Genomic DNA, 17,481 nt, shown 5'->3' with positions numbered 1-17,481 from the left:
ACTTACATATTCATTCAGTAAAACTTCTTAATACTTAACTATGTGCCACACTGTTCTGGGTGCTCTGGATGTAAAGATCTTTGCCCTTGATGATAGAGATTAAGACACGTAAGCAAGTCACTGAAATAGAAATGATGAAGTCTGTAATGAAGAGAAATTGCTATAGGTATAACAGAGAAGGAATAATTAAATTTGGTCTGCAAAGCTGGAAAAGCCTTCAAAACGGGGCTACCATTTGAGTGAGTTTTTTTTTTTTTTTTTTTTAAGGAAAGGAAAGACTCCAAGAGGAAGGAAGGAAGGAGTGAGTTCTGGAAGAGAACAGTGTGAGCAGAAACAAAGTAGTGCCTAAGTCCATGTGTGCCTGAGTGATGATAAGTGGAAAAGCATGGATATAGAGTAGGGTATGGCAGGAAGTGTTAGGAATTGAGACTGATAGGACAGGGCCAGGTATAGAGGGTATCAAAACCATGCTAAAACTGGATGTGGTGGTGCATTCCTGTAATCCCACTTGCTTGGGAGACTGAGACAGGAGGGTTTTAAGTTCAAAGGCAGCCTGGGCAATTTAGTGAGACCCTGAATCAAAAAGGGCTGGGGATGTACAGTAGTAGAGCACCCCTGGGTTCGAGCCCTGTACTGTAAGAATCAAGCAAACAAATCATGCTAAGGAGTTTCAGTTTGATTTTATAAACAATAGGGAGCCAGTACTGACTTTTTTTTTTTTTTAAGTATTGGGGATTGAACTCTAGTCTCACACATGCTAGGTGAGCACTTTACCACTGAGCTGCATTCTCAGCACTTTTTATTTTATTTTGAGGCAGAGTCTCACTAAATTGACCTGGCTGGCTTTGAACTTGAGATCCTCCTTAGCCTCATGAGTAGCTTTGATTATAGCTGTCCACCACCATTCCTGGCTTGCTAATAAAGATTTTTATAAGAAGTTGACCTAATCACATATTGTGGTTGGATTGGAGACCACTGAAATGGTCCAAAGGAGTGAGAATAAGAAAAGAGAGGGAATGATTTGCTTTTAAGACAAGTTAGTGTTACCATCCATATGATTATCAGGAATATTTAACAAATGAGGAACAGAGAACTAGGTCCAAATTTTGTATCTTAGAAAACTATCTGATTGGCTGTCCATTTCCTGAGCTGAGAAGAGCCGGAAGAGAGTTGCATCTTCTGCAGAAAGGATAATGAATTCAGTTTGGTATCTCCATATGTACCTGATTATGGAGAGTTGGAAATTCTGGTTTGGAGCCTAGGGGACATGTGTGGAGGAGGGTTTAGTTTAAATGTGCATATATCGATAACCATACAGGTGTGAGTTAAAGTGAGACAGTTTTTGAGGCGGAAGCCCAGGAGAATGCAGAAATTTTGAGAACATTAAAGTGGTAGACTAGAGCAAATGTCCATGCAAGGAGAATGAGAAAACAAGAAGGTGAATAATATAAACTAGCAGGATGTCAGGTAGTAAAAGCTCAGTTGAGGGGCTGAGGTTGTGGCTCAGTGGTAGAGTGCTCACCTAGCATGAACGAGCCACTGGGTTTGATCCTCAGCACCACATAAGTGTAAAATAAAGATATGGGTCCACCTAAAACTAAAAAATAAATATTAAAAAAAAAAAGCCCAGATGAAAGGGAGCTTCAAGACTCATGGATTTTCTGTAGTGTTGGATGGTATAGAGAATGAAGGTCGACAAGAAGCCATTTTCTTGGGCAGTTAAGCTATCTCTGGTAACCTTTGTCAGAAGAGTGTTACTTGAATAAGGAGCAATAACTTGGGGGTATGGAGTCAACATTTGAGAAAACTTAAGGGGGGGAGGGAGTAGCTTGAGAGAGAAACAAGGGAGATATATTTAGGTGACGAGGTTTGAGATAACTTGTGGACCAAAAGAAGGATTCAATAGAAAGGAAGAAATGGAAAACATTCTTTAATTAATTAGTTGAAAATTTATAAAGCTAGTACTACATCATCCTCAGGCCACCTTTGAAAGGCCTTCTGTTATCCCTTTATAAGAGAAAACTGAGGTGTTGCCCAAGGTCAAAAAGTACAGTTTCCTGGTGACCTCCTCCAGATCTGCAGAGACAGGATAAATAATTCATGGAGTAGAAGCTGGAAAGGGATGACATCATAAGGAGTAGGATTAGAGACAACTTTTGGTGGAATATTGTTTTCACTGAGAAAAAAAAGGAAGAGTGGAAATAAAGAATACAGTGAAGTCAGAGGTGTACTAGGAAGACAAAGAGGCCAACGTGATAAGGGCAAATATGCCAGCCTCAAGAGTATGGAGACTTTATCTTTCCTGGTGGTGCTTCCTAGTCTCTGATAATAAGATGGGCTTACAAAGCTTCATAAGCCCTTTCAGCTTACGTTCAGAATATGAAATCTTCAGGTTCTGAGCATAGTGTTCACAAATTAAGCTTTTGGTGAATAGCTGTTGTGCTATATGTTTATGTTTCTTATAAGGATTTTAAGTTTCTGATTTAAAGAGAAAAAAATGTTAGCCAGTAAACTCACTGTTATTTTACTCCCATCACAGGGCATTTTAGATTATCTGGATAATATGTCCCCTCAGCAAATACGAAAACTCTTCTATATTCTTAGCATGTTGGCATTTAGCAAACACGAAGCTAGCAGCCACATTCAGGTAAGAGTTTGTGTGTTAAGAAAGAATCTTTACTTCTTTACTAAAATTTTGCTAGGCAAATCACTCTAAACTGTGCAGTAGTGATGTAAAAGAGAATACATAGTGACAGTCCCGAATTTTTCATTCTTTTCTTACCATTAGCATTAAAGTGCCTACTGTTTGCCAGGCACTGAGGTGCTTGGTAGATTGGATCTTATGTCTTGGAGAAACTTGGTCTTTTGGAGTAAAGATGGGTTGGTAAAATCAAGAAAGAAAAGCTGTTTAGGCCGGGCATGGTGGTGCATGTCTGTAATTCCAGTGGCTCAGGAGGCTGAGACAGGAGGATCATGAGTTCAAAGCCAGCCTCAGCAGTGGTGAGGCGCTAAGCAACTCAGTGAGACCCTGTCTCTAAATACAATACAAAATAGGGTTGGGGATGTGGCTTAGTGGTCGAGTGCCCGAGTTCAATCCCTAGTACCAAAAAAAAAAAAAAAGAAAAGAAAAAAGCTATTCAGGTTCTATTTTGAGTGTTTTAGAGATTTTTTTCTTCTTAAAAAAAATACTCTCTCTCTCTCTCTCCCTCTCCCCCCTCCCCCCCTCTCCCTTCTCCCCCCTCTCTATATAAATAAATTAAGAGCAGTTAGGTTGGAATTATAACTCCTAGTGATTTTGTATCTTTAGTGCCACCTTGTGGTGGTAATCTGTATTGGACTATAGTTTGAACAACCAGTGCTTCTTAATTAAAAAAATATTTTGGCAAGATAATATATACATGTGATACAAAATTCAAGATGTATAGAAGGCGGCTGGGGCTGTAGCTCAGTGACAAAGCACTTGCCTAGCATGTGTGAGGCACTGGGTTTGATCCTTAGCACCACATAAAAATTAAAATAAATTCTGTGCATTTACAACTACAAAAAAAATTAAAAAAAAAAAACCAAAATGTATAGAAGATATATAGTAAAAAATAACTCCCTCTCTCCCAGTATTCTAGGCATCTGAATTGTCTTTCTAATGACAGTATCCCTATTTATATCTTTCTGAGAATTCTGAGCATTTACAAATTTGTGTTTATCTGTGGTCTTCCCCTCCCTCCTCTTATTCTATGTCTTTGCTTTTTGCATTTAGAAGACTATATTGGAGATTGCTTCATTATCAATGATGTAAAACTACTTCATTATTTTTATTTTTTATAAGGTATTGATTCTATTTTATATATATTTATTTTTTAGTTGTAGTTAGACACAATATCTTTATTTTATTTATTTTTATATGGTGCTGAGGATTGAACCCAGGGCCTCACATGTTAGGCAAGCACTCTACTGCCAACCCCCTTCATTATTTTTATTTATTTTTATTTTTATTTTTTTAATTTTATTGTTGGTTGCCTTCATTATTTTTAAATTAGTAAAATATACTTAACATAAAATTTACCATTTTAACAGTTTTTAGGTGAATAATTCAGGGGCATGAGATCATCATGATAGGGCAAATAAGCCAGAGAAAGGAGAAGATGCTGGAATGGCACAGCAAAAGAATCTATGGGTGCTGGGTTAAAAAAAACCAAAACTAGACCAGGAAGGATTCTATCATTTACTGTGTGATCTTCAGCAAATTGTTTCATCTCTCTGAGTTTCAAATTTTTCCTCTAAAATGGAAAAGATTGCTTTAAGGATTGGAGACAAATTATAAAAAATTTCTAGAACATTACCTGGCTCAGAAAGACAAGTATTGAATGTTTTTTCTCATGTGGAATATAGGGGAAATTTTTAAAAAGATCATGAAAGTAGAAGGGAGTCTGATTAGAGAAGGTAGAAAGGGAGCAGGGAGGGGAAGGGGGCTAATGCGGATGGAAACGATCAAAATGTGTTATATTTATGTATGAAAAGGCTACAGTGTAACCATTTATGTGCATAAAAACAAAGAGCAAACATTTCCTCTGATTTTAGGAGTTTCTCATCATCCCAAATAGAAATCTTTTACTCTTTAGCCAATAATTTTATATTTCCCTGCTCTCAGCACCTCCTAATCTCTAAACCACTGTCTATGGATTTGTCTATTCCAGATACCTCATATAAGTGGAATCATACAATATTTGTCTTTATGTGTCTGGCTTATTTCACTTGGTATAATGTCTTAAAGGTTTGTCTATGTTGTAGGATATGTCAAGACTCACTCTTTTTTTTTTTAATATTTATGTTTTGGTTGTTGTTGGACACAATACCTTTATTTTATTTATTTATTTTTGTGTGGTTCTGAGGATCGAACCTAGGGCTCGCATGAGGTAGGCAAGCACTCTATCACTGAGCCACAACACCAGCCCCCAGAATTAACTGTTTATTATAGCTGTATAATCAATTTTATATATACCACAGTTTATTTCATTTATTGATGGACACTTGGGTGGTTTCTACCTCTGGCTATTTGAATAATGCTATTATGAACATTGGTATACATTTGTTTTAGTTTCTATTTTTTGGATGTATACTTAGGAATAGAATTGCTGGGTCATTTGGTGATTTATAATATTTTGAGGAAGCCAGGAACAGGGACATAACCGTATAGAACATCCACCATGATGATAATAACAGTTTGTTATTGAATGTCTATCATGTGCCAGGCAGTGTTCTAGAAATTTTTTATAATTTGTCTCTAATCCTTAAAGCAATCTTTTCCATTTTATAGAGAAAAATTTGAGACTCAGAGAGATGAAACAATTTGCTGAAGATCACATAGTAAATGACAGAACCCTTCCTACTCTAGTTTTCTTTTAAGCTCAGCATCCATAGATTCTTTTGCTGTGCCATTCCAGCATCTTCATCTTTCTCCATCTTTCTCTCATTGCAGGATGACATGCATCTGGTGGTACGGAAGCAGCTCTCTAGCACCATATTTAAGTATAAACTTATTGGTATTATTGGTGCTATCACCATGGCTGGTGTCATGGCGACAGACAGGTATGCGTGAAGATTCTGACTTGTGTGTCTCAAGATCCATCAATCAAGTTGCTGCCTTAGAAAATAAAATGTTACTTTGTGCTTTAACAGTAGACATTAAAGCTGATAGAAACCAGGTGCAGTGTTGTACACCTGTAATTCTAGCTTCTTGGAGGCTGAAGAAAGACAAGGCTAGCCTGGGTAACTTAGTGAGATCCTGTCTCAAAAGATTAAAGGGAGAGCCAGGCATGATGGCACATACCTGTAATTCCAGTGGCTTGGGAGGCTGAGTCAGGAGGATCATGAGTTCAAAGCCAACCTCAGCAATAGTGAGGTGTTTAGTAACTCAGTGAGACCCTATTTCTAAATAAAAATACAAAAATAGGGTTGAGGATGTCCTCAGTGGTTGAGTGCTCCTGAGTTCAATTTCCAGTACCAAAAACAAACAAACAAAAAAATTAAAGTGGACTGAGGATGTGGCTCAGTGGTAGAGCGATTACTTGTGTGAGGCACTGGGTTTGCTTCTCAGCATCGCATATAAATAAATGAATAAAATAAAGGTCCATCAACAACTAAAAATTAATTAATTAAAAGGGCTGCAGAAATAGCTTAGTGGTATGGTGCTCAGGTTTCATGCCCCAGTACTGGGGGTCATAAGAGAAGTTAACTAATGTCTTTTGCTACTTTTCTATCTTCCCTTCTAATCTTGACTATGTATACCATATATAATATTTACAGAATTGTGATCAAAGTCATTATATTTTGTTGGTTAAACACTAGGAATTGGGACTGTAGTTCAGTGGTAGGGTTCTTGGCTAGCATGGGTGAAACGCCCAGAGATACAATTCTAGAAGTCTTTCATTAAAAAAAAAAAAAAAGGAGAAATTTGATCTTCCTGCAATGTATTTTTTTTTCTGTATCTGCTCCTCACGTAGGCAGTGAATCGTGCAGGTCTACATTGCTGTGTTAATTCTGTCTAAAACTTCATGTTTGGTATGAATAAGGTCTTCCTTGTAGATTTCCTCCCTTTTTGCTCCTGGATTGTAACATCTAAAGTCATGTTGGATTTGGGGTTTGATAACGGTGTTGCCATTTCAAACTGACATTAGTTTAATTCATGCTTTTTGGAATTATTTATCAGAAATTCCCAAGACCCCAGGATACATCCTTAGAATCAACATTAATAATCTGAAGAGGCCTCATTGTGTATTGGTTAAGAATTTATTCACTGAAGCCACACTGCTTGCCTGGAGTCAAATCCTGGCTTCTTTGTGTACTAGCTGAATGATCTTGGGCAAGTTACCTCACATCTGTGAAATGAGGACAATAATAATATTTAGTTCATAGTTACTGAATGTATTAAGTGGTTAGAGCAGTGTCCAGCACATAGTCTACACTTAAGAAGTGTTTGCCTTCAGCAGGCATGGTGCTTCACATCATAGTTCCAGCTACCCAGGAGGCTGAGACAGGAGGATCACTTCAGGCCAGGGGTTCAAGAGGCCAGCCTGAGTCAACATAGGTAGATCCAATCTAAAGAGAAAAAAAAAAAGTACTTGCCCTTATTTGTATTATTTTTACTAATTTTCTGTGCCCTTAAAAAAAAAAATGTATGAGCTGGGTGTGTTGGCGCCTACCAAGATCTTAGCACTTGGGGAACAGAGACAGGAGGATTACGTAAGCCCAGAAGTTTAAGACCAATCTGGGCAACATAGTGAGACTGCCTTCCACATCCCAAGCCAAAACAAAACAAAAATCATAAAAATATATATTAGATAGCTGTCCTTTGCTCTAATCCACATTTTTGTGGACAAAATACTCCTCCTCCATGCCTTCATAAACTTTTATCTTCTGCCTCAGGGAAGGCAGGGTTCTTAAACTTGTAAATAAATAAAATTTTACAAAATGAAACTAAAATTCTTGTTTCTAGAATTATATCTGCTTTGACCCAAAGGAGAGATGACCTGAACAATGAGCAGTGTACACAGGTGAGTTTGTGCAGTATAGTCAAATATATTTATGAGTAATGTGAATTGTTTCTCATTACTGTCAGTTGACTAGAAAGAGTACTTGTTTTTAATAATTTGATTTCCTGAACTCATACCTCTTATGATGTTTACCATTATCGGCACACTTAGAATCTATTGATATAGACCCTATTTCTATATCTGTTTAATCTTTCCAATTAAACTATAAATTTAAAAAAAAAATTTTTTAGTTGTAGTTGGACACAATGCCTTTATTAATTAATTTATTTATTTTTATGTGGTGCTGAGTATTGAACCCAGGGCCTTTCATATGTTAGACGAGCACTCTACTACTGAGCCATAAGCCCAGCCCCTAAACTATAAATTCTTACCAAGAACAATGAGCCATGTTTAAAGAGTAGCAGGGTGGTTCCGTGTTAGATCGTTTACCTGGTGTGTACAAGGCCCTGGGTTCCATCCCCAGCATAGCCAAAAATGAAAAAGAGTTGCAGGTTGGTTGGAGTATAGGGGATAATAAGTGTACTTAAATCTAATTCAGAGGGAGCCATGGTTATAGTTCAGTGGTAGAGACTTGCCTAGCCCATGTGAGGAATTGGATTCAATCCTCAACACCACATAAAAATAAATAAACAAATAAATAAAAAGGTATATAAAAAAATAAGCTAGTTCAGAGATAGAAAACATAGGGATGTGAATATCAGACAGATATTTTTATTTTACTTTTTAAGCAGAGGTAATCCTTAAGTTTTCTTAGCATAGAATTGAAATAATTGTAGCTTTTGCTTTAGAAAAAATTAATGAGACTGCATATGTCTTATGTATTGGAGAAAGTATGTGACTAGATAGAGACAGACTAGTCAGGAGGCTCAGGAAAACCTCAAGTGAGAGGTAGAGCTTTGCCATTAATGTTGGAAGGAGCTTGATATTGAATGGAGTAAATGGAGCTTAGGGAGGGGTGAAGCATTCATTCTCTTCCACCACTCCAGGAGACCTCCTTGTTGCAGTTGGTTCATTCCTGTAGTGAGCAGTCTCCTCGGGCCTCTGCACTTTATTATGATGAGTTTGCCAACCTAATCCAAGAAGGGAAACTAACTCCAGAAACCTTGGTAAGGCTGTGGCTTTTCTTAAATCAGTAAAGCATGAGAGCCTCAAATTCTGTCTGTTATAATGTGAAAATAGATTATTCTGTGAGTTCTCCCACATTTTAATGGAAAGGCTGTTCTACCCTTCCCTGTTTCAGGGCTCTCCTCTGATGCCTCCTTCTCATGATAATAGTTACGAAGAGGAGGAGGAGGAGAATTGATGGAGGTGTTGATAGACATCATTCGTTTGAGAGCCCTATTCTATGCCAAGTACTCGGCTAAGCACTTTCTATGCATTCTGTCTTTCCTACTTTCTCCTTTTTAGAAATGAGGAACTGAGGCTTAGAAAGGTTAACAATCATTTGTCTAGGGAAAGTACATCTCTATCACAAGTACATCCTGAACTACTGTTTCTTTTTTGTTTCCTGAAGGAATGGATTGGACCAACTGTCTTTAATGATTTCCAAGATGCCTTTGTGGTGGATTTCTGTGTTATTCCAGAAGGGTAAGAATTGGTTTGGTAGTAGTGGTAAAGAAGTTGCCTCAGTTCAATCAGTAACTGTTGCAAACTTCAGAATACCCTTGACCTCAGCCAAATCTGCCCACTCCCTCTGCTTCTTTCCTCCAAGCCCCCAACAGTCCTGTACCCCCAACTCCAGAATTGCTAAGATTGCCCACTTGTTCTATTCCCCATTTCTAACTTTTCTCCATAATACTTTTGTTTGAAATTGGCTTGTTCTAGTGGTTTCTCTTATAACCTTACTTAATCCTGAGCTTGAGCATCAGCTTCTGGGTTCTCTTCACAGTGACTTTCCGTTTCCTGTGAAAGCTCTCTATGGTCTGGAAGAATATGATACTCGTGATGGGATCGTCATCAACCTCCTGCCACTGCTATTTTCTCAGGAATTTGAAAAAGAGGGAAGTCAAATGACTTCACAGGAACCAGGCAAAAAGTCAGTACAAGTTTTCTTTTCTATAACCTCTGTTGATATTTTGAATGTTTATAGGAAATGCCCATAGTTTTTTCCATCTGAGGAAAGCTTGAGTCAAACAACTTGATTCCAAGGGGCTGGGATTTTTAGCTCAGTGGTGGAGCATTTGCCTAACACTTATGAGCTACCAGGTTCGATCCTCAGCACCACATAAAAATAAATAACAGTTATTATGTCCATCTATAACTAAAAAATAAAATATTAAAAAAAAAAAGACTTTATTCCAAAAGAGATGGTATTTGGAGGGAATAGAGAGACTGGAACAGAGTTTTTGTTTTTTTCTTGGATCCTAGAGTTGAGATTTGTGTTGCCTGTCTGAGAGCCAACAGACGTTCCAGTGAGGCTATTTTCTCTATTCATTATTTCTTTCTTTCCTCTCATGAATATCTTGGCTACCTCTGTCTCTGTCACACCTTCCTTGATCTCAGTTCTGCTTCACGTTCATTCCACATACTCCCCACCTTCCTATAATTTAGGTGATTGTTTGCTGAGCATTCTTGCCATTGGGAAAAATGGCAAGAAAGTAGACATTTATTGTGGGCAAACTTTTTAATTATAAACTTGAGCTCCTAATAGGCTTGGACTGACATAACTGTGACAATAGAGTGTGTTCTAGCAGTGGGTTTTTCTTTCCCAGATTGGTGTCTCCGTTGTGCCTGGCTCCCCATTTCCGGTTATTGAGACTTTGTGTGGCAAGACAACATAATGGAAACCTGGAGGAGATTGATGGTCTCTTAGGTATAGGAGAAAGCTCTCAGATCCTTTCTTCTTTGTGACCTTTTGGTATACATAGACAAGGACCATACCAGTACATGGTGTATGTGGAAAGCAATTTTCTTACTTCATAGAGTGGTATAGCAATAATGATGGGATTCCAGAGACAAAATAGTCTGAATGGAATCCCATATGTTAATAGATCAATTGTTGTTGTAGTTTCATATTACTTCCTAGTGTTTCTGTCCATAATTCTTATAGAAACTTCCTAATTATATTTGTTGTTTGCTGTGTAATATTCAAGTATTTTTTTGAAACTAGTATGGAAGTATTTTTTGAGGTGAATCAAAGCTTGACCCTCAAATATGAAATAAGGTGAAAAGTTAGTAATCCAGGGGCACAACCAGATTTTTTTGGTTTAAGCTAAAGGTGTTGGAAATATTTTTTCTTCTCCCTCAGATTGTCCTATATTCCTTACTGACTTGGAGCCTGGAGAGAAGCTGGAGTCCATGTCTCTCAAGGAGCGTTCCTTCATGTGTTCACTCATATTTCTTACCCTCAACTGGTTCCGAGAGGTGAGCAGAGTTGCTAGGATATTTCACCTATTGTCCATTGTTTTTTTCAAAACAAAACTGTTTTCTTGGCTCTCATAAGACTCCCTGAAAAGTCTCCACCAAGCACTAATGCCTGTGTGCCTCTCTAGCTATTACATCCCACATCTCACTACTCTCCAATTCTGTGTACTTCTTCAACTCACTAAATCAAAGTACTTTGCTCATGTAGCCCAGCTTTGCCTCCTCCCAGCCTCCTCTGCTGAGAATGAACTCTTCACATCTCCACTGTGGAAATGATGCTTATTCTAGCATAGGCATGTGCTGTTGTTTGGAATAAATGAGATGAGTGCTGGTAGTTTCCCTTCCTTCAGAACATGTTTGTGATTGACAGCAGTGGCAACATCTTTACTACCCTCTCACTGACTTTCCCTTGCATTTTATTTCAGAGAATGTTTGTGCGCTTGAATGAACTTAAATTTGATTGTCACAGTTTTATTTTGATATGGGCAGGAGAGGTGTTTGACCTCGTTTTACACATAGGGTTTCATGTACAGAGTGCAAAGTCATTAAAATGTTTAAGTGCTGAGATGATTTCTTTATGTTATTTAATTCATACAACAACTATATTTGTATTTTATGGTTGAAGAAATAAAATCTCAGAAAAGTTAGATTGAGCCAAGGTCACAGCTAGTAAGTAGCAGAGTAAGACTTGTATCACTAGAATTTGTGTTCTCCAGCTATTCTCCTTTTTTTTATAAAGTAGTATAAAGTAGAACTAGGATTAAAAGTCATCTTTCTTGTGTTTTAGCCTAGGGATATGTTTTCCTCTGTACCACTTTGTTGAGAATAGTTACATTATTGACTTTGTTAATCAGCTTTTCCATCACTATTAACAAAATACTTGAGAAGATTAACTTTGAGAAAAGGTTTATTTTAATTCATAGTTTTTGAGATTCCAGTCCATTCAGTTGCAGCACTGCTTTGAGCATGTGATAGTGCAGCACATTATGATGAGGAGCATGTGGTGGACCCCCCATAGCTAGGAATCAAAAGATGAAGAAACGGGGGTCCCATAAGTCCCTTCAAAGGCACACCCTCTGATGTCCACAGAACCTTCCCTGAGGCCCCACCTCTAAAAGGCTCTACCCCTCCCAATAGCACCATACTTGGGGAGATGTGAGCTATTTTTTTCCCCTTTCTTTTTTTTTTTTTTTCGTAGTGCTGAGGATTGAACCTAGGGCCTTGCATATACTAGGGAAGCACTTTACCACTGAGTCAAATCTGCAGGCCTATTTTTTTCTTTAAAGAAACTTTTTTTTTTTTTTTAAGTTGCAGTTTGACATTTATTTATTTTTATGTGGTGCTCAGGATCAAACCCAGTGCCTCGCACACGCTAGACAAGTGCTCTAATGCTGAGCCACAACCCCAACCCTACAGACCCATTTTTTTTTTTTTTTTTAAAGAGAGAGGAGAGGGAGGGAGGGAGAGAGAGAGAGAGAGAGAATTTATTTATTTATTTTTAGTTTTTCGTTGGACACAACATCTTTGTTTGTACATGGTGCTGAGGATCGAACCCGGGCCGGCCGCACGCATGCCAGACGAGCGTGCTACCGCTTGAGCCACATCCCCAGCCCCAGACCCATTTTTTATTTAGGATCTTGCCAAGCTGCCCAGGCTGGTTTCCAACTTGTGATTCTCCTGCCTCAACCTCCCAATTCGCTGGTATTACAGTCATGAGCCACTGTGACTGACTACCACATTAGCCTTTTGGGGATATTCATGATCCAAACTGTAGCACAGACTAAATTCACAGATATGCTGCTTAGTGACATCTTTCAGATCTGGGAAATAATGCAAATAAGATTGAAATCTAAAAAGTTCAAAGGATGAAAATGTAGTTTGCACTTTGCAGGTTGTAAATGCCTTCTGCAGACAGACATCACCTGAGATGAAGGGGAAGGTGCTCTCTCGATTAAAGAACATTGTAGAACTGCAGGAAATTCTGGAAAAGTACTTAGCAGGTAAGGAAGTCCTATATTGGTAGCCCTAGTAAGGTCAGTGGCAAGGAAATAAGGAACTAAGCTATTGAGCCTGGCTCAGTGACAGCAGTTTCCTATACCTCTAGATCAAGAAGGATGTGTGCTCAACAAATTTTTATTTTTATTTTTTAGTTGTAGTTGGATACAATATCTTTATTTATTTTTATGTGGGGCTGAGGATCAAAGCCAGTGCCTCACACGTGTGAGGCAGGTGCTCTACCACTGAGCTATAGCCCCAGCCCTGAACAAAATTTTTGATGAGTACTTCTGTTTTTCTCTGAGAGATCCTATTGCTTAAGGAAATAAAATATAAAAGGAAATAAAATATAAAAAATTATGTGCCTTGCATGTGCAAGGCCCTGGGTTTAATCTGTAGTAGTGCCCAAAAAACTATTTTATATAAAACATTGGTTGGGCTATTTTAAAGTTACTTTGCTACTTTAAAATTTATTTATTTATTTATAAGCATAAGCAGAAAATTACTTAAGAAAGTAAGGAGTGCTAAGTGTGGGCTTTCTCAAGAGTAAGAAGCCAGGGCCGGGGTTGTAGCTTAGTGGTAGGACGCCTGCCTAACACATGTGAGGCTCTGGATTTGATCCTTAGCACCACATAAAAGTACATAAATAAAACAAAGGTATTTTGTCTATCTACTACTAAACAAAATTAAAAAAAAAAACAACAAGAAGCCTGTTTATTTATTTATTTATTTTTGCAGTGCTTGGAATTAAACCCAGGGACACTCTGCTACTGAGTTATGCCCCAGCTCTCTCTCTCTCTCTTTTTTTAAAAAAATATTTATTTTTAGTTATAGGTGGATACAATATCTTCATTTTATTTTTATGTGGTGCTAAGGATGGAACCCAGTGCCTCACACATGGCAGGTGAGCGCTCTACCTCTGAGCCATAGCCCCAGCCTGGCCCCAGCTCTTTTTAAAGTTTTAATTTATGTTATTATGTTAGTCTTGCTAAGCTGCCTAGGCTGGCCTCAAACTTGTGATCCTTCAGCGTCAGCATCTGAGTAGCTGGGAGTATAGATAGACATGTACCACTGTACCAAGCTACTTTGCTGTTTTGGATGTTAAACTTCCAGTGACCTTTTGCCTTCTTAAACATAGTCATGAGGGCTGGGGATGTGGCTCAAACAGCAGTGCATGCGCCTGGCATGCATGCGGCCCAGGTTCGATCCTCAGCACCGCATACAAAGATGTTGTGTCCGCCGAAAACTAAAAAATAAATATTAAAAAATTCTCTCTCTCTCTCTCTCTCTCTCTCTCTTAAAAAAACAAAACAAACAAACAAAAAAAAAAAAACATAGTCATGAACCAGGAGTAAGGATTAAGACCTTGCCGGGTGTGATAGCATGACTGTAAACTCAGCTACTTCATAGGCTCAGGGTAGCCTGGGCAACTTAATGAGCCCCTATCTCAAATAAAAAGGACTAGGAGTTATTAGCAGAACATTCCTGGGTTTAATCCTCATCAGTACCCCTCCCACACACACACAATAAATAAATTTATGTATACATAAAGACCTCTTCATACCTTTTGATTATTAAATAAACTGGTTGGAAGTTCTAGCTTGATTTCTCTGAAGAAAATATGAAGCCTCCCTTAAATTTCATCTAAAATAAATGGGTATAAAGCAAACTGCTGTGTGATCAAATGTTATTAATATTGTTAGGTTTTAAATGTTAGTCTGTTTATTTTTAGTCCTTATCTGTTTGGTTATTTTATATCATCATTTAGAATGGTTTTATGTTAATTGATCATTATCAATCATGGTAATATAATTTTCCTGTAAGTTCTCTGGCCATTTGCTTATGAAAACAATATCAGTTGACTTTAAATGTGTCTTACAAAAATTCACTGCTATAATTGGTAATTTTAGAAATTGGTTTTTAGCCTAGTGGGTGGTTGCATCCCATGTCTGATGGTGATATATGGTTGGTATACATTGGGCTTCTGCCTGCTCTATTTCAGTCACCCCGGACTATGTTCCTCCTCTTGCAAACTTTGACTTGGAAACTTTAGATGTAATACCTCATAGCAATTCTGCTGCTTCAGCAAAAAACAGAAAAACAGGAAAGATAGGTGAGTATATTCTTTTGTCTTACCGCTATCTGAGCCACGTTGAATTAACCCAAGAGGTTATATATTGAGGCATCAGTAATTGAAAAGATGATGTAATTAAACCTCTTTGTTAGTAGGCTTATAAATGTACTATAATTTGGTCATAAAATTAACTTCTTTTACCTGTAGGTAGTGTTCAAAAGTTATTTCTTGAGAGCAGAAATATTTGGCAAACCATGTGTTTTGATTCTTGAGTTTCTTTTTCTCTTTGAAACACAAGGAGGAAGGAAACGAAAAGCAGATGGCAGCAAAGCACCCTCCCCTGACACACTTTCAAAAGAGGATAATTCAGAATGTGATGCTATGCCAACTGGTAGAAGCCAGCTAGAGAAGGTATTGGAGTGGTGGGTGTGTGACAAAGGTGTGCAGCAGCCCAGTAAGATCTTTAGAGAGCCAGCTTTATTCTCCCAGCCCTTGGAGGACTCTCTGAATAACAAAATTCAAATTATACTCCTAAATCCTCTTGCCTCCCACATACTTAGTTATTTTCCCTAATTATTTTCTTGCATGTTTTACTTCCCTTGTTCTGTACCCCAGTGGTACTTGAATTCTCTCTCATAGCAATTATCAAGTTGTCAGTCTTTTAAAATTATATTTCTTAAGCTCCTTCTCATTCTGACCCCAGATTATCAATTTCTCAATGAATTGAGATAACTTGAAATGCTTTAGACAGTTTCTGGTAATTGATTAGTACCAGAACTTTGTACTATTCATGGAATGGTTTTCATGTATTTGTGAAATTGCCTGAACCATGTGGAACCCAATTATTTCTGTTTTTCAGTTACCACTTTTTAATGTAATTTATTATGTATGATTCCAATAATTTTTCTATGGCTGGTATTAATGTCTATATTTAATACATGAGGCAACTAAGACCCAAGGAGGATGAGTAACCTGCCCAAGGTCACACAGTAAGTGCTTGAGCTAGGAGTTGAAGCCAGATCATATTGCCCTAAGCTCATATTTTTCTTTACCAAATTATAATGTCATGATCTGCTTAATGTTATCCCTAAGCAGAAGCCAACCAAGAGTCTTGATGTTGACTTATATTTCCACATGAAATTAAGTGCTCTGCCTTAGAATATTTAGGGATTTTTGTGAAAAGAAGGTGATGATGTAATGGAAATGTAAATTTTTGCATAAAATTAATGTGTATTTGCACTTTGGAATCTTCTTTAAAAATTAGATTGATACCGGGCTAGGAATGTGTAGTGTGTTGGTAGATAGTATCAATGGTTCCCCAGTACTGCCAAAAAAAAAAAAAAAAGTTAGATTAATACAGAAGACCTTTTTTTTATTCTCTTGGTTGCTGATACTTTCTTCCCAGGAGCTCACAGGGAAGGAAGGAAAAACATCAGTGTCACTACAGAATTACAGTGCATTTTTTCGAGAGGTGGACATTGAGGTCTTCTCTATTCTGCATTGTGGACTTGTGACCAAATTCATCTTAGATACTGAAATGAACACAGAAGTAAGTGACATACTGGGATCTTTGAAATTAATCATCTTTCACAAAATTCCTAGCTCTATTTTTGTTTCAAAAAGAACACTGTGATATTGAAACACTGTGACATTAAAATTTTTAGAGGGCTGTGGGCAAGGCCCTGAGTTCAATTCCCACCACTGAAAAAAAGGAAAAAGAATGATGACTTCAAATGCCTTTGTATGTGAGAATAACAATGCGTATTTGTGCTCATCTTCTATGGTGTTATAGACTATAAAATATTGTGCTGATGTTATTCTTGACTTTAGGGTAATAAACTACTTAGTTTACTTTTGTAGAGGAGCACTGTTCTGGTTTATAGAGGTCAAAGCTGTGTTTACTTTTTTAGGATGTTGAATGTCCACTAATGTAGATAGTGGGAGTAAACTAGTACTTTTAGCATGATGCATGCTTTCAGATAGGTTATAATCTAATAGAGAAAGTAGAGATAACTAGCAGTACCTGTTCTATTGGTGGCCTATAATATATTAATGGTCTGAACTAAGTGTGTACAAAACTCTGATAAGAGAATGGTTTTTATAATAACAGATTTTTTTTTTTTTACCTGATACTTGTAAGAATATAGGCACCTTCAGAATATGATTTGTATTTTTTTTTTTTTCATTTCTTGCTACATTAGTTTCCCCATGGAGATTCTCCATAAATGTGTGTTAAGTGAATAGTTGAAAGTGAGACTATTTCACCCTTTTCACCTATGGCAATGTAATATACTTTCCACCTATAGTTTATAATAGTAAAATATTAGGAAAAGAAGTATATTAGGTGCAGTTGCCTTGAGTTAAGTCATATTTTTATCATAGTATATTTAAGAGATACATCTTGGTTACACAGGTGGAAAAATACACAAAGGAATTTATTTCTAGAGAAAAATTATGACTTCTAATGTATACTGTGTCTCAAATTCCTACTTTAATAACTTG

At 37.4% G+C, this 17,481-nt stretch overlaps 1 protein-coding gene across 2 annotated transcripts in view; it reads left to right on the top strand.

The window, feature by feature from the left end:
• Fancd2 (FA complementation group D2) overlaps window positions 1-17,481 on the top strand; it is a 57,755-nt gene that overhangs the window by 20,882 nt on the left and 19,392 nt on the right. For both annotated transcript variants that reach the window (XM_046425485.2, XM_046425484.2), the window contains exons 18-29: window positions 2,540-2,647; window positions 5,474-5,583; window positions 7,490-7,547; window positions 8,534-8,653; window positions 9,061-9,134; window positions 9,436-9,582; window positions 10,259-10,359; window positions 10,795-10,910; window positions 12,802-12,910; window positions 14,908-15,018; window positions 15,278-15,390; window positions 16,385-16,528. In XM_046425485.2, the coding sequence (XP_046281441.1) occupies window positions 2,540-2,647; window positions 5,474-5,583; window positions 7,490-7,547; window positions 8,534-8,653; window positions 9,061-9,134; window positions 9,436-9,582; window positions 10,259-10,359; window positions 10,795-10,910; window positions 12,802-12,910; window positions 14,908-15,018; window positions 15,278-15,390; window positions 16,385-16,528 (1,311 nt within the window). The remainder of the gene's footprint in view (window positions 1-2,539; window positions 2,648-5,473; window positions 5,584-7,489; window positions 7,548-8,533; window positions 8,654-9,060; window positions 9,135-9,435; window positions 9,583-10,258; window positions 10,360-10,794; window positions 10,911-12,801; window positions 12,911-14,907; window positions 15,019-15,277; window positions 15,391-16,384; window positions 16,529-17,481) is intronic.

This window comes from Marmota monax, unplaced genomic scaffold, assembly GCF_021218885.2.
Source record: "Marmota monax isolate L192 unplaced genomic scaffold, Marmota_monax_Labrador192_F-V1.1 WCK01_AAM20220418_F8-fsc00028, whole genome shotgun sequence".
Taxonomy (NCBI): domain Eukaryota; kingdom Metazoa; phylum Chordata; class Mammalia; order Rodentia; family Sciuridae; genus Marmota; species Marmota monax.
The sequence above is the reverse complement of the archived record's forward strand: the minus strand, read 5'-3'. Positions and strand labels throughout refer to the sequence as shown.